The following is a 22,995-nucleotide window of genomic DNA, read 5'->3' on the forward strand; positions in this document are numbered from 1 at the left end:
TTCAAATCACCAGCCCAGCTGTTGATGAGCCGCAGACTTCGCTCAACCCTTCCCAGCACCAACCAGCAGCTGCAGCCGGAGGTTGTCAGCTACACGGAAATGCATGAAAAACATGCGCAGAGACAACAACAACACAAATGATACTACCACAGGTCAGCTAGACCACTGCCACCACTGAACGACGGAGAGCCAGTTAGAATCTAGGAGCATGGCCACTGGAAGCCAGCAGTTGTCATCTAGCCAGCTGACACTGAACGTTCATACCACGTTTGCACCGCAGAAGGAGTGGTTGTACCGCCGCAATCGTCGTCACCTACTGAGCACAAACGAGCAACACACTGACGAGATGAACCGTTCCCCTGAAAGAGAATGTGATGGACTAAGCACACAGACAACATACACCATACTTACCTGCAACATCACAAGAACTGTTGACTGACACGGAAGCACACTCAGCATCATATCACACCAGGTCAGGAAGAGAGGTCAAGCCCAGTGCTGTCCTAGACCTGTGAAATGTCAAAAGGTATAGGCGGGTAGCTGCCCTAAAAGAGTTCTGGATTGTGAACTTGTTCCTGAAAAGTTGACTTGAAATGCTTTGGTATTGTATTTGTTTGAAATTTTAAGATGCCATTGCTAGAGTGAAAGCTGAGTTACTGAGAATTCTTTGTTCTAAAAGTAACAGTACGCTGAATCATTGTTTCAGAGTCTTTTATGTTGATTTCGTTGGTGCAGAATGCAGTATAAATGGTCACTTACCTTGAGTTCAAACTACAGAGCAGGTATTCAAAAGAAACATTTACAATATGTAAAAAAAATATATATATTTGTTTTAAAAGAAGGGGGATCTCATATGTGTAAACATACTGAATTGTAATTGGATGCATTTTACCGCCACATCATACTACATTAAGACCAACCAGGTGGTGAGGTCATTTTCGGTTGGTCATGGTATGAGACACGTAAACATGCCAGTTATAGCTAGCTAATAAAGAGCTACTTTAAGAAATATCCTGTCGTACTGCATTTTATTATTTTGTACAAGGCGTGCAAAACAAATCAGAGTCCATAAGCATCAGTGAACTGAACCTCAGTACAATAAACAAGTCATTGTATCCATAATCAGCTCTAGCTGCAAAAATCCAATTGGAGAAAAACAATTACAAGGCGCTATAGATCTAGACGCTCTCCTGACCCTTGTTGATGAGTGTAAATGCCACCGCCACCCCTCACGACCTGCGCCCTTTGACCCCGGCTCCATATTGATCCAGGTAGCCTAGAGGAGAGAAATGGCCTGGAATTACAGGTATCAAGTAACAAACGAAATCTTCCAGAAACACGCTAAACAAATATAATAACATCCTCCGGTAAACAAATAGTCTGCTCCATAAGATTATCGCTATAGGATAGGACAATAAAGACCTTAAAGTGTGAAAGGTATATTTTCATTCCCCCAACCGGGAGGCACAATCACAGTAGAGTGGGATGGATTGTTAGGGGACACTTTATTGACCAGACGGAGGGGAAAATAAAGAGAGGGAGAGGTTATTGCCATTGATTCAGTGGAGGCAGCGGTGGAAGAGTAGTGTGGAGGGGGGCGGTTGTGGGAGTTCATTTTTATTTGGAGACTCGGAGGTAGGACATCGATCCCACAGCTGACACCAATAATGAGACTGGTGCCACCCACTCTGTCCCCTGATGGGTCTATCTCCAGTACTCCTTGGCATCTCGCATGTCTGGGACTGTCTGCCAGCACTGTGGCACAAAATGACACCGAGAGAGTAATCATACTGTATCAAGGGTGGACAACAGGTGGCCCATGGGAAGAAAAAAACATCCCGCAAGTGATTGAACCCCCACAGTGTTTTGTCAAATAATATAAACTCAGCAAAAAAATAAACACCCTTTTTCAGGACCCTGTCTTTCAAAGATAATTCGTAAAAATCCAAATAACTTCACAGATTTTCACTGTAAAGGGTTTAAACACTGTTCACATGCTTGTTCAATGAACCATAAACAATTAATGAGCATGCACCTGTGGAACGGTCGTTAAGACACTAACAGCTTACAGACGGTAGGCAATTAAGGTTACAGTTATGAAAACTTAGGACACTAAAGAGGCCTTTCTACTGACTCTGAAAAACGCAAAAAGAAAGATGCCCGGGGTCCCTGCTCATCTGCGTGAACGTGCCTTAGACATGCTGCAAGGAGGTGGCCAGGGCAATAAATTGCAGTGTCCGTACTGTGAGATGCCTATAAGACAGCACTACAGGGAGACAGGACGGACAGCTGATCGTCCTCGCAGTGGCAGCCCACGTGTAACAACACCTGCACAGGATCGGTACATCCGAACATCACACCTGCGAGACAGGTACAGGATGGCAACAACAACTGCCCGAGATACACCAGGAATGCACAATCCCTCCATCAGTGCTCAGACTGTCCGCAATAGGCTGAGAGAGGCTGGACTGAGGGCTTGTAGGCCTGTTGTAAGGCAGGTCCTCACCATCACCGGCAACAACGTCACCTATGGGCACAAACCCACCATCGCTGGACCATGCAGGACTGGCAAAATGTGCTCTTCACTGACGTGTTGTGGTTTTGTCTCACCAGGGGTTATGGTCGGATTCACATTTATTCTCGAAGGAATAAGCATTACACTGAGGCCTGTACTCTGGAGCGGGATCGATTTGAAGGTGGAGGGTCCATCATGGTCTGGGGCGGTGTGTCACAGCATCATCGGTCTGAGCTTGTTGTCATTGCAGGCATTCTCAACGTTGTGCATTACAGGGAATACATCCTCCTCCCTCATGTGGTCACCTTCCTGCAGGTTCATCCTGACATGACCCTCCAGCATGACAATGCCACCAGCCATACTGTTCATTCTGTGCGTGATTTCCTGCAAGACAGGAATGTCAGTGTTCTGCCATGGCCAGTGAAGAGCCCGGATCTCAATCCCATTGAGCACGTCTGAGACATGTTGGATCGGATGGTGAGGGCTAGAACTGGAAAATCTGGTGCAGTCCATGAGGAGGAGATGCACTGCAGTACTTAATGCAGCTGGTGGCCACAGCAGACAGTGACTGTTACTTTTGATTTTGACCCCGCCTTTGTTCAGGGACATTATTCAATTTCTGTTAGCCACATGTCTGTGGAACATGTTCAGTTTATGTCTCAGTTGTTGAATCTTGTTTTGTTCATTCAACTATTTACACATGTTAAGTTTGCTGAAAATAAAAGCAGTTGACAGTGAGAGGATGTTTCTATTTTTTGCTGAGTTCATATACAGTACCAGTCAAACGATTGTTCACACCTACCCATTGCAGGGATTTTCTTTATTTTTACTATTTTCTACATTGTAGAATAATAGTGAAGACATCAAAACTATGAAATAACACATATGGAATCATGAGGTAATCAAACAATTGTTCAACAAATCAAAATATATTTGATATTTGAGATTCTTCAAAGTAGCCACCCTTGGCCTTGATGACAGTGTTAAACACTCTTAGCATTTTCTTAACCAGCTTCATGAGGTAGTCACATGGAATGCATTTCAATTAACAGGTGTGCCTTGTTAAAAGTTCATTTGTGGAATTTATTTCCTTCTTAATGCGTTTGTGCCAATTAGTTGTGTTGTGACAAGGTAGGGCTGGAATACAGAAGATATCCCTATTTGGGAAAATACCATATTAGTCCATATTATGGCAAGAACAGCTCAAATAAGCAAAGAGAAATGACAGTCCGTCATTACCTTAAGAAATGAAGGTCAGTCAATCCTGAACATTTCAAGGACTTTGAAAATTTCTTCAAGTGCAGTCGCAAAAATCCTCAAGCGCTATGATGAAACTGGCTCTCATGAGGACCGCCACAGAAAAGGAAGACCCAGAGTTAACTCTGCTGCAGAGGATAAGTTCATTAGTCACCAGCCTCAGAAACTCCAGCCCAAATAAATGTTTCCCAGAGTTCAAGTAACAGACACATCTCAAAATCAACTGTTCAGAGGAGACTGTGTGAATCAGCCCTTCATTGTCGAATTGCTGCAAAGAAACAACTCATAAAGGACACCAATAATTAGAGACTTGCTTGGGCCTATCTATATAGGCAGTTTTTTGTACAAAAAAATAATATAACATCACCAGGAATACAGCAAGAAATTCCTTTAATTAAGGAAATTTGTTCCCAAGTATTCCCACACATTTAAAAAAAGAGACATATATGATTGTGTCTCAAGATAATCCAGGTATGACGTTACTATTTTCAAATCTATTTTGGGCTTATTTGAGATCAATTTGCAGTGTAAAAATTATCATCATTTAAAAAAAATTGCCCTCAGCCGAATCTTGCTGCATACCCTCTAGATTTTCCAAGTTTACAGTTTGCTAACTTAATTGTTGACCCCTTTGTTTTTTGGAAACTGGGGGAAAATATATCTGAAACAGAACATCATTGATCACATCATCCAACTCATTTGCAACACTTTGAATCATTTCCTTCTCTTTGTACATTGATAGGCAATCTTAGAAACTGTTGTGTAACTCAAGATTGTGTCTGTTTGGAGCAGGCTAAACTCTTTCTAAATATATCTAACCTAGCACACGGTTTAAGCTTCTGCAAAGCAAATGGAACAAAAACAAAAGGAGTCGAAACAAACATGGGTAAAATAGCGCTCAAGCTCACCTCCGTGCTTCCACGTCGAGCATTTCATAACTAGAAACAAACCAATTTTGACAGCCATTCATGAATCACAAATTAGAACAGGTTTGAACAACAAAATTGAGTCAGTATTTTCATAAACACCTATCGGAAATTCAATGTAAAGCAAGAGTACATTCCTCTACTGGATTTTTGAAGCTTTATGTTGCTGACTCTCCTCTTGAGAAACTTCCAGTACGCCTCTACATGGTTGGTCTTATGTGAACTCCTGTTATATTAAGAGTGCTTGTGTCAGGCCCGTCTAATGTGTGCAGTGGGCGAGATGATTCATAACGTCATAAAGGACCACATCCAGCAATTACTCCATTATTAGCGAGCAGATAAGAGAGGGGGAGGAAGGAAAGGAGGGCCGGATGGATGGAGGGAAGGAGAAAGTGAGGGTGGTGTAAATTTGTCCATACAAAGAGGGTTTACATAAAGTGTTTAATTCAATTTGTAAGAAGCATCGCATCCATTCAAGATGCCCTACATCTCTTCCCTCCAATCGGCTTGGAAGAACTTCAGAACAACTTGACCCTGTATATGTTGAGAGGTCAAACAAGTCTTTAGCTGGTTATTACTACCAGGGTCATTCAAAGGTCAAGAAATGTCATTGAAGATAATTCATTTTTTAATTGTGAATACCCAATGTATCAGTCTAATGGTTTGATAGGACTTGTCTGATGTGGCTCCTTGAAAAGGCCATTAACGAAGCTGTAGCTCTATGCTAGATCAGCCCAATCTATCCTTTTTCGTTCTCGTAAGGAGAATACAGATACTTTATTGCATTATGTCTTGTCTTTTAGTTCGACAATGGCCCCTGTTACAAAGTTTTTTAAATGTTTAGTGTAAGTATATCATTTGTATTTGACTTTTTCCCACTAATCTTTGAATGATCCGTATTCAGCAATTCATGTTATACTTAGGTGATGATGATTTGCAGATTAGTTGTGCCTTCTGTGAGTGAATGCCCATTAATAGATCATCTCGGTGATCCATTCTACATTTTGTAATGTGAAAATATCAGACTTTTTATTGTTTATGCAGTGAAGTGACACACAACTGTTTTCATAGATTACTATAATCATGCCACAGTTGTTTCTGATGATATCGGAGATGGGAAAGTGGATATGAAGAAATGCTAAACTATTTTTATTCTATTTTTTGGTGAAAGAAAACTGCCTGCCTGGCGGCCGATTATGTCCTTAAGACAAGCAGTACATCTATAAGAGACAATTCCATTTTCAGGCTGGTAATAAATGTCACAGAAGATAACAAACAGCTGACGGAGAATTACAATTTGTTTTGTTTTCCCTCCTTGGTGGTGTGTGTGTGTGTGTGTGTGTGTGTGTGTGTGTGTGTGTGTGTGTGTGTGTGTGTGTGTGTGTGTGTGTGTGTGTGTGTGTGTGTGTGTGTGTGTGTGTGTGTGTGTGTGTGTGTGTGTGTGTGTGTGTAAAGTCATTGCGTACATTATGTCTTCATATAAAAACATGAATGAGAGGAGAATCCTTGATGTTTTAAAACCAATTAACTCTGAAAATAAATAATGTGTATATAATTCCACACTTATAGTGGTGATACCATATCCTTCAATCCGTTCCACTTATGTTCCAATGGAGACAAACCTCAGACAAACTGGTTGAAAAAGGGCATATTTATTTAAAGCACTTTGTCCCCGACATAGAAAAATATGATTGATTTGAGTCGACAATAATAAATAGAGTGCCTGACTATCCTCAGGCCCCATTGGTAACGTACAGCAGTACAATCAATATCCAGTTACACAATACAGCAAAGGCACTAGCATTTACTGCACTCAGAACAGTCGACAGGGGTTGTGGGAGGCATGGAAGGTGGCAGGGAGAGGTGGTGTCTTGATCCATTCCTTGGTAGCCAATTCAATGGCAGCTGTGTATAAACCTAACCCATAGTAACGATGCAGGGTATGTGCCCATCCCATAGTTGTGTTGTATGTGCCGACCCCATAGTGGCATTATATGTGACCATTCAGTCATTACAAAGTCATTACAGTAGCAAATAGGCTTGAACACTTGCCGTTTCTCGTGACTTTAGGCGTATACCTATTATTTGGCATTTGGAGTGGTAGGTTCATTGGGGTTGAAAGGTTGATTTGTTACTGCCCGGTTGTCCCATGGATTATGTGTACTATAGAGTTCAAAACAGTAGTAGTAGCATATACAGATTTAGGATGGGGTTGGGATTAGAGAAAGAAGGGATGGTTTGTGAGAACAGAAGTGGGTTTCCTGATGGTATACGAAAAAAACAAGGAATGGGTCAATAGAAAAAGGAATGACGTTTTAAAGAAAAGGGGAAAGGTTCATCGTAAAAGGAGAACGGCTTGTTTGGTAGATGACAAGGTTTGTTACAGTAGATGGCACATAGCATACAGTGTGTTACTCATCTCGACATGGCACTGGTAATGCTCCAATCGTTCATGGCATTTTTGTAGTGATTGTTAACAATTCAACAACAGGCTGTTTATTTTCAGCCATTGCATTCCTGGCGAGATGCTTTTTTGTTGTTGCTATTTTGATTTTTTGGGGTCTGTTTGCGATGGTCCCAATCAGTGGTGACTTGTATTTTTGACTGAAGTTGGGTGCATATTTGGCTTAGAGGGGATAAATATATGCAGAAGGAAAAACAAGAATCTTAATATTAACACCTATGCGGTACCAGTCAAAAGATTGGACACACCTACTCATTCAAGGGTTTTTCTTTATTTGACTATTTTCTACATTGTAGAATGATAGTGAAGACATCAAAACGATGAAATAACACACATGAGATGATGAAGTAAACAACAAAAAAAGCATATCATTTGTTAAGCAAATCAAAATAGATTTTAGATTCTTCAAAGTTGGCACCCTTCGGCTTGATGACAGCTTTGCACACTTGGCATTCTCTCAACCGGCTTCACATGGAATGCTTTTCCAAAAGTCTTGAAGGAGTTCCCACATATGCTGAGCACTTGTTGGCTGCTTTTCCTTCACTCTGCAGTCCAACTCATCCCATACCATCTCAATTGGGTTGAGGTCAGGTGATTGTGGAGGCCAGGTCATCTGATGCAGCACTCCATCACTCTTCTTCTTGGTCAAATAGCCCTTGCACAGCCTGGAGGTGTGTTGGGTCATTGTCCTATTGCAAAACAAATGAAAGCGCAAACCAGATGGGATGGCGTATCACTATAAAATGCTGTGGTAGCCATGCTGGTTAAATGTGCCTTGAATTCTAAATAAATCACCGACAGTGTCACCAGCAAAGCACCCTCACACCTCCTCCTCCATGCTTCACGATGGGAACCACATATGCAGAGATCATCCATTCACCTACTCTGTTTCTGAAAGACACATCGTTGAAAAAACAAAAAAAACAAAGGACAGATTTCCACCCGTCTAATGTCCTTTGCTCGTGTTTCTTGGTCTAAGTTAGTCTCATGTTCTAATTGGTGTCCTTTGGTAATGTTTTTTTTGCAGAAATTCAACCATGAAGGCCTGATTCACAGTCTCCTCTGAACAGTTGATGTTGAGATCTGTCTTATTACTTGAACTCTGTGAAGCATTTATTTGGGCTGCAATTTCTGAGGCTGTTAACTCTAATGAACTTATCCTCTGCAGCAGAGGTAACTCTGAGTCTTCCTTTCCTGTGGCGGTCCTCATGAGTGCCATTTCATCATAGCGCTTGATGTTTGTTGTGACTGCACTTGAAGAAACTTTCAAATCTCTTGACATATTCTCGATTGACTGATCTTCATATCTTAAAGTAATGGTGGACTGTTGTTTCTCTTTGCTTATTTAAGCTGTTCTTTCCATAATATGGACTTTTTCTTTTACCAGATAGGGCTATCTTCTGTATACCACCCCAACCTTGTCACAACTGATTGGCTCAAACGCATTAAGAAGAAAATTAATTCCACAAATTAGGTACACCTAAATTATTCCCCATCCTCCATGCATTCCAGGTGACTACCTCATGAAGCTGGTTGAGAGAATGCCAAGAGTGTGCAAAGCTGTCATCAAGGCAAAGGGTGGCTACTTTGAAGAATCTGAAATATCAAATATATTTTGATTTGTTTAACACTTTTTTGGTTACTACATGTTTCCATATGTGCTGGTTCATAGTTTTAACGTCTTCAATATTTTTCTACTATGTAAAATATAGTCAAAATAAAGAAAAGCCCTTGAATGAGTATGTGTGGCCAAACTTTTGACTGATACAGTATGCATATATTATTTAGATGCATGATGATATTAGTATGATGTAGAGGAAAGAGAAAAGTATATGACATTGAGAGGTACGAATGTAATATGACATAGCATGGTGACTTAGTGAGCAGCTCATTTAGTCAGTGAGTGCACACACATACACAATGTCCAGTTTAACCATGATGCCTGGCTATTCTCCCCGCTCAACCCTTCAGAGGCTTTCAAACAAAGACATACTCTTTCCTTTCATGGGGGGCCCAAAAATAGAGAAAGGAAATAGAATGTAATTATTATGCAACATCATAATCAAAACATATATATGCCATATTTGTTTGTTATTAATTGCTAATCATTTACATTGAGAAAAATACTGATATCATTAAATATCTTATTAAATATAATGGAAAATTATAAGGCTTAAACGTTTATCCAGTTCGTTTGGTCACTCCGAAAGTGATTCCGATTCGTCCCCTTGAAGAGACCAGGGAAGATGCAACTTCCCTTTCTTTCAGTTCTGTGTTTCCCAAATGTCCTGTCATTGAGTTCCAGGTACAGATATCCCATGTGGTCGTATTGGTTTGAAATGTATTTTCCTCAGAAAAGGCCCTGATTGTCAGAACAAATCATGATAATCGTCACTTACTCCCTGGCTTAAAGCAGTCAACCACTCATCCCTCTCAGAGGAACGTCTTCCACTGGGATCCCAACATCTTGCGACAACTGTCATGTCTGTTCTGTTTGGTTCATTTTTTTATTCCAGTTTGGGCCATAATCCATTCTAGCATAGTTGGGTGGGTCATCCCAGCCCAAACCACCCCAGAAAGTTTAACACATCTCCAGAAATTTCTACAAGACTTTAAAGCTCCATCTTGATATCCAAGATTAGTCGAGATATTGGAGGATAGTTGCCAATATTTCCAAACCCCTTCAGACTTGCCAGGGAAGAGCATGGGGGCGAGTGGGGCCGTTGGGGCCCTAGATATGGAGCCCAGTGGCCCTTGGGAGTCCTGGTTTAGATGTTCCTCTGAGCAGTGAGGTACTTGAGGGCAGCTGCGCCGTACTTCCGGGACAGGTCTTGGTGGAACTCTTCTTTCAGGGTCTGCAGGCAGTAGCGGTAGCCCGGGCTGGAGCGAAACTTGGAGATGTCGAAGCTGGGTGCGTGTGGCATGTGGATCATGAACGCATTGGGCAGAACCATCAGGTCGTACTCCTGGGGGGTGGGAAAGGGGTGAAAATGGGTTTTATTTGATTTGTTTGTTGGACACGGTCCGTGTACAACAGGCACCACATTTTAGCCACGTAGCTAATACTCATCTGCAGTCCCGGCTGTGACTGAATCATTTAAGACTCGAGAAGAATAGTCACGTTCGTTGCTCTGAGGTGCTGAACACTGAAATGTCACGGCTCGACTTTGATTTATGGGCCATTACAATAGCTATTATTCCTGACTTAGCGAAAGCATTAAACCTAATAACAGAGGTCTACTGCGAATCAAATCTGTTCTAATCATTAGCATAACCTTAACTGAATTCCAAAGGTGAGTTGAGGTTTTGAATTAAATTAAAATTAAAAGGAGTTATTATGTGCAGATTATTTGGGAGAAGAGTCTGAGGATAAAATGTGAACAATAACTTTAACAAACATTTTTCTTCTCAACAAGCCATAAACAGATGAGCATATGCAGACTTTAACTACATCTCTTTGTCTGCCCATCTTGTCTGCTATGGTTGATTGGTCTACCCAATGTGTGCAAATGTACTGTGGTGTGATAATGTATACTGGAGGAAAATAGATATATTATATTTTAACTCCCCACCATTATCCTCCATACTGTACCTGTGCATCCAGCTCCATGATATGGGAGACCTTGTTCCAGCCAAAGCCCACAAAGCGCTGGTCATACTCAGGGCAGTCCCGCTTCACCACCACATAGGGCTCAAAATCTGCCTCCCACTCCACCTTATAGGGCGTGGTGGCTGTCCGCCACTTGGCGTAGTTGGTAGGAGCATGGCCCTTGGTCCAAACGTGATACCTGGGGAAGGCAAGGAGAAAGAGAAGTGTGCAGGTGTGTTAATAATAGTTTTGAACAAGATTGCATTAAGTGCATTTGGGAAAGTATTCAGACCCCTTGACTTTTTCCCACATTTTGTTACGTTACAGACTTATTCTAAAATGGATTAAATCTTTAGTTTTTTTCATCAATCTATACACAATACCTCATAATGACAAAGCAAAAACATGTTTGTCATTTACATAGGTAATCAGACCCTTTAAACAGTACTTTGTTGAAGCACCTTTGGAAGCGATTATAGCATCGAGTCTTCTTGGGTATGATGCTACAAGCTTGGAACACCTGTATTTGGGGAGTATCTGCCATTGTTCTCCGCAGATCCTCTCAAGCTCTTTCAGGTTGTATGGGGAGCATCGCTGCACAACAATTTTCAGATCTCTCCAGAGATGTTAGATCGGGTTCAAGTCTGGGCTCTTGCTGGGCCACTCAAGGACATTCAGAGACTTGTCCCGAAGCCACTCCTGCGTTGTCTTGGCTGTGTGCTTAGTCGTTGTCCTGTTGGAAGGTGAACCTTTGCCCCAGTCTAAGGTCCTGAGTGCTCTGGAGCAGGTTTTTATCAAGGATCTCTCTGTACTTTGCTCTGTTTATATTTCCCTCCACCCTGACTTGTCTACTAGTCCCTGCCACTACCATGCTTCACCGTAGGGATAGTGCTGATACTTGATATTCAGGCCAAAGAGATCAATTTTGGTTTCATCAGAAAAGAGAATCTTGTTCCTCATGGTCTGAGAGTCCTTTAGTTGCCTTTTGGCAAACTCCAAGTGGGCTGTCAAGTGGCTTTTACTGAGGAGTGGCTTCTGTCTGGCCACTCTACCATAAAGGCCTGAATGGTGGAGTTCTGCAGACATGGTTGTCCTTCTGGAAGGTTCTCCAATCTTCACAGAGATTGCACTTGGTCACCTCCCTGACCAATGCCCTTCTCACCCGATTGCTCAGTTTGGCCAGGTGGCCAGCTCTAGGAAGAGTGTTAGGGGTTCCAATCTTCTTCCATTTAAGAATGATGGAGGCCACTATGTTCTTGGGGACCTTCAATGCTGCAGAAATGTTTGGGTACCCTTCCCCACGTCTGTGCCTCGACACAATACTGTCTTGGAGCTCTACGGACACTTCCTTCGACCTCATGGCTTGGTTTTTGCTCTGACATGCACTGTCTACTGTAGGACCTTATATAGACAGGTGTGTGTGTGCCTTTCCAAATCATGTTCAATCAATTGAATTTAAAACAGGTGGACTCGATGGAAACAGGATGTCTCATAGCAAAGGGTCTGAATACTTATGTAAATAAGGTATTTCTGTTTGCTGTTTTGATACATTTTCAAACATTTATAAAAACTAAAATATATTTTTTTAAATAAGGCTGTAAACTAACAAAATGTGTAAAATGTAAAAAGTCAAGCGTTTTGAATGTTTTCCGAATGCACTGTATACAGTACAGGTCAAAGATTTGGACACACCTAGTGTACTTTCTACCTTCATATCTTAAAGTAATGGTGGACTGTCATTTCTCTTTGCTTATTTGAGCTGTTCTTGCCATAAAATGGACTTTGGTATTTTACCAAATAGAGCAATCTTCTGTATATCACCCCAACCTTGTCACAACACAACTGATTGGCTGAAATGCATTAAGAAGGAATTAAATTCCACAAATTAACTTTTAACAAGGCACACCTGTTAATTGAAAAGCATTCCAAGTGACTACCTCATGAAGCTGATTGAGAGAATGCCAGGAGTGTGCAAATATGTAATCAAGGCAAAGGGTGGCTACTTTGAAGAATCTCAAAAAATATATATATTTTGATTTGTTTAACAAATCCAAAAAATGTTGGTTACTACAGTATTCCATAGTTTTGATGCCCTCACTAATATTCTACAACGCAGAAAATATTACAAATAAAGAAAAACCCTTGAAATGAGTAGGTGTGTCCAAACCTTTGACCGGTACCATATATAATTATCAAATGACTTCAATGTTTCAATGTAACAAACATAGTATCAACATCAGGATGGCTGTTCCAAGTTATGTCATCTGGGTCTATTTCAGAAGGGCCATTCAAACCTCCTGATCTACAAGCCAGATTGACCAATGGGGTGAGCTGTTAGTGCTGGTGTACCTGAAGGTGTAGAGGGTCCCCATGTCCAGCATGGAGAGCAGCTCGGCTTTGGATTTGGGAAAGGAGAGGCGGTAGCGCAGCGTCTCAAAGGCCGGTACCACCAGAGCCTTCTTAGTGTTGTCCATGTCTAACTGGACCACTGACTTTCTGTGGGGGTAAGATAGAGAAACCATTCATTTACAATGAATACTCTTCAGCAGCTAGAGCCACAGCTGCCACTAGTTGGTAGGAATGCATTGCTGGCAACACCTTAGCTGTGGGCTCGACTCCCACATGGGCCATATATGAACATCATACATATGTTGTCTGTACATTTCTTTGGATTAAAATGGCTGCTAAATGACAAAAAAAAAAATCCCAGCCAGTGTTCTGTCTATGTTTATGATGGAACATCTTTGGGAAGAACTACGACTCACCTGAGGTAATCATAGAGTCCGTACATGGGCAGGAAGTCCACGTCTGCCAGGAACACATAGGGTGTGTTGGCGTTCCTCAGGGCCACATTTCTCACCAGGTTGACAGGGTAGAACTGTCCCTCCTTGTAAACGATATGGTATCCCACGTTCTTACGGTTCTTCAGCACCTCGGAGGCCTGGGCGTAACGCAGGAACTGTTGGGCCTCGGCGTCTGACATGTACAAAGCCAGGCTGATAGGGCCTTCCCAGTGCTTACATATGGCCTCCAGCATCTGTAACCTGAGAGAAATAGGGAAGACATAAAATACAAACAGAGTAGTATAGTATCACAAGCATGTATATATTAAAAGCAGTGGTGGAAGTAGAGAAGAAAAGATGGAGGAGGGGGAAGAGGAAGAGGTAGAGAAATAAGCTAAATACAATCGTATTTGTGGAGAGGTGCCCTCCTGATTAGCCATAACGTGATAATGAATTCAAGCTCACATCTCCAATAACTAGTAAACCAAAGGCCAGTAGGGTCAGAGCTATAAGGTGAGGGTTCACCTGTCCATGGAGAGCTGTGCGACCAGTGTGACGTCCGTGTCGTCCCCGGTGGGAGTGTACTCGTACTGCAGAAAGTAGAGGTGCACGCGGTGTACTGTGATTCGCTCCCGCCGGAAGTCATAACACTGGTCGTCTTCATCCAGCTCCTCCAGAGCTCCTTGTAACTGGAGAGTGATGGACAGAGGGAGGTCAAAACCCATGTTCAGATTGTAAATATTCCCTCTAATAGGCTAACATGGTTTCATGAATGCATGCGGCACACCTGCACACTCTGTTGTATTCTGTCTGGATGTCCATGATAGTATCGTGAATAAAGGTATGGTGAATGTTAAAACATACTTGAGGTGTTAGGGAGTGGTTTGTTAAATGTTATACAATGGGTGGTGAAAATCCTGAATGCTGTTTGGTTAAAGCCGCATTCCAGCCGGTGTCTATTCCACAAGTTACCACCGGCTAAATCTATAACGTTAAAATGCCTATTTACCTAGTTCCATCTGACTGCGCAATCCACTGTCTCATCAGCCCAGCCAGGCAATTTATAAACTTGATCTCCACTACAAAAGCATCTAGACATTATCTCACATTTCTTTTAGACTAACATTTAGTTTTCAACAGCAGAGATTTGTATAGACCTTGCTATCTCTCTCCGACATTTGCAACATTGTTTCAATATTCAAATTCTATCTCCAGCTGTCCCATAGTAATGAACGTCTTGGAGTCGGGACTGTGACAGACAGGCAGGCAGCGTTTCTCAGCCAGTCCAAATCATAAATCAGCTGGCATCATTTTAATGGGTATATACAAAGAAATGTCAATAGAAAGAAGGTAAAACAAAGTCCTCCCAGCTTCAGTTTAAAGTGATTGTGTTAGCTGTGTTGTTGGCTAGCTCCTCTGAACAACAGTGTCCTGACGAGAGAACACATTTTCTTTGCCATGTGAAATACAACCTCATTATAAAGTTAATCCACAAAAAACTGAATTGGTGCCTATTAATCTTTCTGCCATGCAAACTTATTTTAGCTATGTGCCCTTCAGAATGACTACACAGACATGTTTGGTAATTTGGGTCACGCACAATTTAAAAGATCTCTATAATGCCAATTTCCCTCCCTTGATACTCCGCCTGAAACAGGATCTTGAACGGCGGGATTTACTTTCTCTTTCTTTGGCCGGGAAGAATTAGCATTGTTAAAACTAATGTCTTACTTAAGCTTTTATACTTACTTCAATGTATTCCTATCTTTCTAACAAAATACACTCATCAAAAAAAATAAAGGGAACACTTAAACAACACAATGTAACTCCAAGTCAATCACACTTCTGTGAAATCAAACTGTCCACTTAGGAGGCAACACTGATTGACAATAAATTTCACATGCTGTTGTGCAAATGGAATAGACAAGTGGAAATTATAGGCAATTAGCAAGACACCCCCAATAAAGGAGTGGTTCTGCAGATGGTGACCACAGACCACTTCTCAGTTTCTATGCTTCCTGGCTGATGTTTTGGTCACTTTTGAATGCTGGCGGTGCTTTCACAACCCACACAAGTGGCTCAGGTAGTGCAGCTCATCCAGGATGGCACATCAATGTGAGCTGTGGCAAGAAGGTTTGCTGTGTCTGTCAGCGTAGTGTCCAGAGCATGGAGGCGCTACCAGGAGACAGGCCAGTACATCAGGAGACGTGGAGGAGGCCGTAGGAGGGCAACAACCCAGCAGCAGGACCACTACCTCCACCTTTGTGCAAGGAGGAGCAGGCAGAGCACTACCAAAGCCTTGCGAAATTACCTCCAGCAGGCCACAAATGTGAATGTATCTGCTCAAACGGTCAGAAACAGACTCCATGAGGGTGGTATGAGGGCCCGACGATCACAGGTGGGGGTTGTGCTTAAAGCCTAACACCATGCAGGACGTTTGGCATTTGTCAGAGAACACAAAGATTGGCAAATTCGCCACTGGTGCCCTGTGCTCATCACAGATGAAAGCAGGTTCACAATGAGCATGTGACAGACGTGACAGAGTCTGGAGACGCCGTGGAGAACGTTCTGCTGCCTGCAACATCCTCCAGCATGACCGGTTTGGCAGTGGGTCAGTCATGGTGTGGGGTGGCATTTCTTTGGGGGGCCGCACAGCCCTCCATGTGCTCGCCAGAGGTAGCCTGACTGCCATTAGGTACCGAGATGAGATCCCCAGACCCCTCGTGAGATCATATGCTGGTGCGGTTGGCCCTGGGTTCCTACTAATGCAATACAATGCTAGACCTCATGTGGCTGGAGTGTGTCAGCAGTTCCTGTAAGAGGAAGTCATTGATGCTATGGACTGGCCCGCCCGTTCCCCAGACCTGAATCCAATTGAGCACATCTGGGACATCATGTCTCGCTCCATCCACCAACGCCACATTGCACCACAGACTGTCCAGGAGTTGGCGGATGCTTTAGTCCAGGTCTGGGAGGAGATCCCTCAGGAGACCATCCGCCACCTCATCAGGAGCATGCCCAGGCGTTGTAGGGAGGTCATACAGGCACATGGAGGCCACACACACTACTGAGCCTCATTTTTACTTGTTTTAAGGACATTACATCAAAGTTGGATCAGCCTGTAGTGTGGTTTTCCACTTTAATTTTGAGTGTGACTCCAAATCCAGACCTCCATGGGTTGATACATTTGATTAAAAGTATTTAATAAGAATATTTCATTCATTCAGATGTGTTATTTTAGTGTTCCCTATTTTTTTGAGCAGTGTATATATATATATATATTTTATCTCCATAGATACACTGATATATGCTTTCTTCTGGAACAAGAAAAACCCTCGGATACGTAAGACCATATTGCAGAGATCTCGTCCCCAGGTTGGTCTAGCATTTCCGAACTTTCAATATTATTACTGGTCAGCTAATATATGAATAATTCTATATTGGATGACAGATACCCCTGATGTTACAGGTCCGAAATGGTTGACCTTGGAGATCTCGTCCTGTGGCCCCACCTCCTTAGCTGCCTTACCTTTCTCAAGACTTGCATTAGCTGAGCCTGTTTCCAAATACACTAAAAACACTAGTGTGAAACATTCTCTAGAAATCTGGAAACAGTTCAGGCAATCGTTTGATCTCGGTGAACATTCAACTTCTGTCGCATTATTAAAGAACCATACATTCTCTCCATCAGTATTAGACAGTGCGTTTCATTTCTGGTCTGGAAAAGGGATCTCCTCACTGAACGACTTGTATATTGGTAAGGATTTTTCATCTTTGGAAAAGTTCGTACAAAAGTTTAATTCCTGGATCCCATTTCATTAGATACCTACAATTGCATAGTTTTGTACCTTCATACTCCAGTAACTTCCCATCACGCCCACCTACCTCCTTTCTATATTCTCTTTTTAAAGTGAACCCTTAAATCAAAGGGGACATAATCTTGATCTATACATTATTAACTTCATGGCCGCAGGGGCAGTATTGAGTAGCTTGATAGAAAACACTCTAAAGATTCCAAAACTGTCAAAATATTGTCTGTGAGTATATCAGTATATATATATACTGATATTGCAGGCGAAACCCTGAGGAAAATCAAAACAGGAAGTGACTTCATGTTCCATAGCCTCGCTTTGCTGGATTTAAAGGCATATGAACCAGATTCCTTTTCCTATCGCTTCCTCAAGGTGTCAACAGTCTTCAGACATAGTTTCAGGCTTTTATTTTGACAAATGAGCCAGAACGATAACATCGCGTCAAGTGGTCACATGAGTTTTGCTTGCGAAACAGAATTTGGACAGCCATTCTTTTCCCCTCTCTTACTGTGAAAGACATTTGCGGTTGACATATTATCGATTATATATTTTAAAAACAGCCTGAGGATTGATTATAAAAATGTTTGACATGTTTCTGTGGACATTATGGAAACTATTTGGAATTTTCGTCTGCGTTGTCGTGACCGCTCTTTTCTGTGGATTTCTGAACATAACGCGACAAACAAACAGAGGTATTTTGGATATAAAAAACATCTTTGCGGAACAAACGGAACATTTATTGTGTAACTGGGAGTCTCGTGAGTGAAAACATCCGAAGATCATCAAAGGTAAATTATTAATTTGATTGCTTTTCTGATTTTCTAAGTGTACTTAATGTTTTATTGTGCGATCGATAAATTTACACAAACGCTTGGATTGCTTTCGCTGTAAAGCATAATTTCAAAATCTGACACGACAGGTGGATTAACAAAAGGCTAAGCTGTGTTATCCTATATTGCACTTGTGATTTCATGAATATAAATTTTTATAGTAATATTTATTGTATGTGGCGCTGTGCTATTCAGCGGTTGTTGATGACACTTATCCCGATAGGGGGATTGCAGCCATAAAAGGTTAAACTCGCACAATCTGGATTCCCTGTACTCTCTTAAGAACCTTAAGAACCAATGGGAAGAGGATTTAGGTTTACAGATGAAACGTGGCAGATGAAACGTGGCAGAATATGCTTCAGAATATGCTTCAGAGAATAGAGAATTTCCGGTTCCGGGTTGGAGCGAGCGGTCGCATCTACACTTCGGTCCGCAGGTAGTATAACTTTTCATTACATTTCATTATAGTACAACGGTTTGATTTGTCTAATCTTAGCAATTTCTTCTTAGCTAGCTACATAGCCGTCTTTGTATCAAAGATAATTGCGTAATTATCGTATTTCGTCGTCCTAACGTAGTCTACACTGCTATCTGCCCAGCAGCTAGCTAACGTCCACTAGCACAGCAGCTAGCTAACGTCCACTAGCAATGTAGAAACTATTACACTCAACGACTCGATTAGTGTAGTGTTAGCTAGCTACATAGTTGTCTTTGCTGTCTTCGTATCCAAGGTAATTGTGTAGTTTAGAGTGTGTAGACTTAGAGTGATTATCTTAATTTACCGAGGTTAGCTAGCCAGCTATTTGTCGTCCTTAACGTAGGAGATACTGCTAGCTAGCTAGCCAACAGCTAGCCAACGTCTTCCGAATTGAACTTCAACAACCCGGCCAACATTCCGCCTCGCTCCACAGGTAGTATCACATTTTCATTTCACTTCATTACAGTACAACGGTTTGATTTGTTTGATCGTAGCTAGCTTACATAGCCGTTTTGTATCTAAGACAATTGTGTATTCTGGAGCGATTTTCTAGGTTAGCTAGCCAGCTATTGTCGTTCTTTTAACGTAACGTTACGTAATCAACACTGCTAGCTAGCCAGCTAGCCCCCGAATAGCAGCACGGTAGAAACTATTACACTCGACGGAACGACTTGATTAGTGTAGTGTCAACAACGCAGCCACTGCCAGCAAGCCTACAAAGTCAACAACGTAGCCACTGCCAGCTAGCCTACTCCAGCAGTACTGTATCATTTCAATCATTTTAGTCAATAAGATTCTTGCTACGTAAGCTTAACTTTCTGAACATTCGATAAGTGTAGTCCACTTGTCATTCCAATCTCCTTTGCATTAGCGTAGCCTCTTCTGTAGCCTGTCAACTATGTGTCTATCTATCCCTGTTCTCTCCTCTCTGCACAGACCATACAAACGCTCCACACCGCGTGGCCGCGACCACCCTAATCTGGTGGTCCCAGCGCGCACGACCCACGTGGAGTTCCAGGTCTCCGGTAGCCTCTGGAACTGCCGATCTGCGGCCAACAAGGCAGAGTTCATCTCAGCCTATGCCTCCCTCCAGTCCCTCGACTTCTTGGCACTGACGGAAACATGGATCACCACAGACAACACTGCTACTCCTACTGCTCTCTCTTCGTCCGCCCACGTGTTCTCGCACACCCCGAGAGCTTCTGGTCAGCGGGTGGTGGCACCAGGATCCTCATCTCTCCCAAGTGGTCATTCTCTCTTTCTCCCCTTACCCATCTGTCTATCGCCTCCTTTGAATTCCATGCTGTCACAGTTACCAGCCCTTTCAAGCTTAACATCCTTATCATTTATCGCCCTCCAGGTTCCCTCGGAGAGTTCATCAATGAGCTTGATGCCTTGATAAGCTCCTTTCCTGAGGACGGCTCACCTTTCACAGTCCTGGGCGACTTTAACCTCCCCACGTCTACCTTTGACTCATTCCTCTCTGCCTCCTTCTTTCCACTCCTCTCCTTTTTGACCTCACCCTCTCACCTTCCCCCTACTCACAAGGCAGGCAATACGCTCGACCTCATCTTTACTAGATGCTGTTCTTCCACTAACCTCATTGCAACTCCCCTCCAAGTCTCCGACCACTACCTTGTATCCTTTTCCCTCTCGCTCTCATCCAACACTTCCCACACTGCCCCTACTCGGATGGTATCGCGCCGTCCCAACCTTCGCTCTCTCTCCCCCGCTACTCTCTCCTCTTCCATCCTATCATCTCTTCCCTCTGCTCATACCTTCTCCAACCTATCTCCTGATTCTGCCTCCTCAACCCTCCTCTCTTCCCTTTCTGCATCCTTTGACTCTCTATGTCCCCTATCCTCCAGGCCGGCTCGGTCCTCCCCTCCCGCTCCGTGGCTCGACGACTCATTGCGAGCTCACAGAACAGTGCTCCGGGCAGCCGAGCGGAAATGGAGGAAAACTCGCCTCCCTGCGGACCTGGCATCCTTTCACTCCCTCCTCTCTACATTTTCCTCCTCTGTCTCTGCTGCTAAAGCCACTTTCTTCCACTCTAAATTCCAAGCATCTGCCTCTAACCCTAGGAAGCTCTTTGCCACCTTCTCCTCCCTCCTGAATTCTCCTCCCCCTCCCCCCCCTCCTCCCTCTCTGCAGATGACTTCGTCAACCATTTTGAAAAGAAGGTCGACGACATCCGATCCTCGTTTGCTAAGTCAAACGACACCGCTGGTTCTGTTCACACTGCCCTACCCTGTGCTCTGACCTCTTTCTCCCCTCTCTCTCCAGATGAAATCTTACGGCCGGCCGCCCAACAACCTGCCCGCTTGACCCTATCCCCTCCTCTCTTCTCCAGACCATTTCCGGAGACCTTCTCCCTTACCTCACCTCGCTCATCAACTCATCCCTGACCGCTGGCTACGTCCCTTCCGTCTTCAAGAGAGCGAGAGTCGCACCCCTTCTGAAAAAACCTACACTCGATCCCTCCGATGTCAACAACTACAGACCAGTATCCCTTCTTTCTTTTCTCTCCAAAACTCTTGAACGTGCCGTCCTTGGCCAGCTCTCCCGCTATCTCTCTCAGAATGACCTTCTTGATCCAAATCAGTCAGGTTTCAAGACTAGTCATTCAACTGAGACTGCTCTTCTCTGTATCACGGAGGCGCTCCGCACTGCTAAAGCTAACTCTCTCTCCTCTGCTCTCATCCTTCTAGACCTATCGGCTGCCTTCGACACTGTGAACCATCAGATCCTCCTCTCCACCCTCTCCGAGTTGGGCATCTCCGGTGCGGCCCACGCTTGGATTGCGTCCTACCTGACAGGTCGCTCCTACCAGGTGGCGTGGCGAGAATCTGTCTCCTCGCCACGCGCTCTCACCACTGGTGTCCCCCAGGGCTCTGTTCTAGGCCCTCTCCTATTCTCGCTATACACCAAGTCACTTGGCTCTGTCATAACCTCACATGGTCTCTCCTATCATTGCTATGCAGACGACACACAATTAATCTTCTCCTTTCCCCTTCTGATGACCAGGTGGCGAATCGCATCTCTGCATGTCTGGCAGACATATCAGTGTGGATGACGGATCACCACCTCAAGCTGAACCTCGGCAAGACGGAGCTGCTCTTCCTCCCGGGGAAGGACTGCCCGTTCCATGATCTCGCCATCACGGTTGACAACTCTATTGTGTCCTCCTCCCAGAGCGCTAAGTACCTTGGCGTGATCCTGGACAACACCCTGTCGTTCTCAACTAACATCAAGGCGGTGGCCCGTTCCTGTAGGTTCATGCTCTACAACATCCGCAGAGCACGACCCTGCCTCACACAGGAAGCGGCGCAGGTCCTAATCCAGGCACTTGTCATCTCCCGTCTGGATTACTGCAACTCGCTGTTGGCTGGGCTCCCTGCCTGTGCCATTAAACCCCTACAACTCATCCAGAACGCCGCAGCCCGTCTGGTGTTCAACCTTCCCAAGTTCTCTCACGTCACCCCGCTCCTCCGCTCTCTCCACTGGCTTCCGGTTGAAGCTCGCATCCGCTACAAGACCATGGTGCTTGCCTACGGAGCTGTGAGGGGAACGGCACCGCAGTACCTCCAGGCTCTGATCAGGCCCTACACCCAAACAAGGGCACTGCGTTCATCCACCTCTGGCCTGCTCGCCTCCCTACCACTGAGGAAGTACAGTTCCCGCTCAGCCCAGTCAAAACTGTTCGCTGCTCTGGCCCCCCAATGGTGGAACAAACTCACTCACGACGCCAGGACAGCGGAGTCAATCACCACCTTCCGGAGACACCTGAAACCCCACCTCTTCAAGGAATACCTAGGATAGGATAAAGTAATCCTTCTCACCCCCCCTTAAATGATTTAGATGCACTATTGTAAAGTGGCTGTTCCACTGATGTCAGAAGGTGAATTCACCAATTTGTAAGTCGCTCTGGATAAGAGCGTCTGCTAAATGACTTAAATGTAAATGTAAAAATGTAGCCACCCATAGACTGTTCTCTCTGCTACCGCACGGCAAGCGGTACCGGAGAGCCAAGTCTTGGTCCAAGAAGCTTCTAAACAGCTTCTACCCTCAAGCCATAAGACTCTTGAATATCTATTCAAATGGCTACCAAGACTATTTGCATTGTTGCCCCCATTCTACGCTGCTGCTATTCTCTGTTGTTATCTATGCATAGTCACTTTAATAACTCTACCTACATGCACATATTACCTAAATTACCTCAACACTGGAGCCCCCGCGCATTGACTCTGTACCTGCACCCCCTGTATATAACCCCGCTATTGTTATTTACTGCTGCTCTTAATTATTTGTTATTCTTATCTCTTACTTTTTTAAAGGTAT

The 22,995-nt window shown here is 43.7% G+C and overlaps 1 protein-coding gene across 3 annotated transcripts in view; it reads right to left on the reverse strand.

Annotated features, from left to right (window-relative positions):
• Window positions 1–1,011: 1,011 nt before the first annotated feature.
• The window catches only part of LOC135505975 (xylosyl- and glucuronyltransferase LARGE2s), a 69,929-nt gene continuing 47,945 nt past the window's right edge, over window positions 1,012–22,995 (reverse strand). For 2 of the 3 annotated variants that reach the window (XM_064925296.1, XM_064925287.1), the window contains exons 10-14: window positions 14,060–14,223; window positions 13,517–13,795; window positions 13,101–13,247; window positions 10,755–10,950; window positions 6,332–10,128 (exon numbers count right to left, since the gene is read on the reverse strand). In XM_064925296.1, coding sequence (XP_064781368.1) covers window positions 9,931–10,128; window positions 10,755–10,950; window positions 13,101–13,247; window positions 13,517–13,795; window positions 14,060–14,223 — 984 coding nt within the window. In that variant the 3' untranslated portion in view covers window positions 6,332–9,930. Of the gene's footprint in view, window positions 1,277–6,331; window positions 10,129–10,754; window positions 10,951–13,100; window positions 13,248–13,516; window positions 13,796–14,059; window positions 14,224–22,995 lie in introns of those variants that run through there. The other variant, XM_064925304.1, reaches the window with a different exon arrangement.

The sequence above is a fragment of the Oncorhynchus masou genome, chromosome 2 (assembly GCF_036934945.1).
Source record: "Oncorhynchus masou masou isolate Uvic2021 chromosome 2, UVic_Omas_1.1, whole genome shotgun sequence".
Lineage (NCBI taxonomy): Eukaryota > Metazoa > Chordata > Actinopteri > Salmoniformes > Salmonidae > Oncorhynchus > Oncorhynchus masou.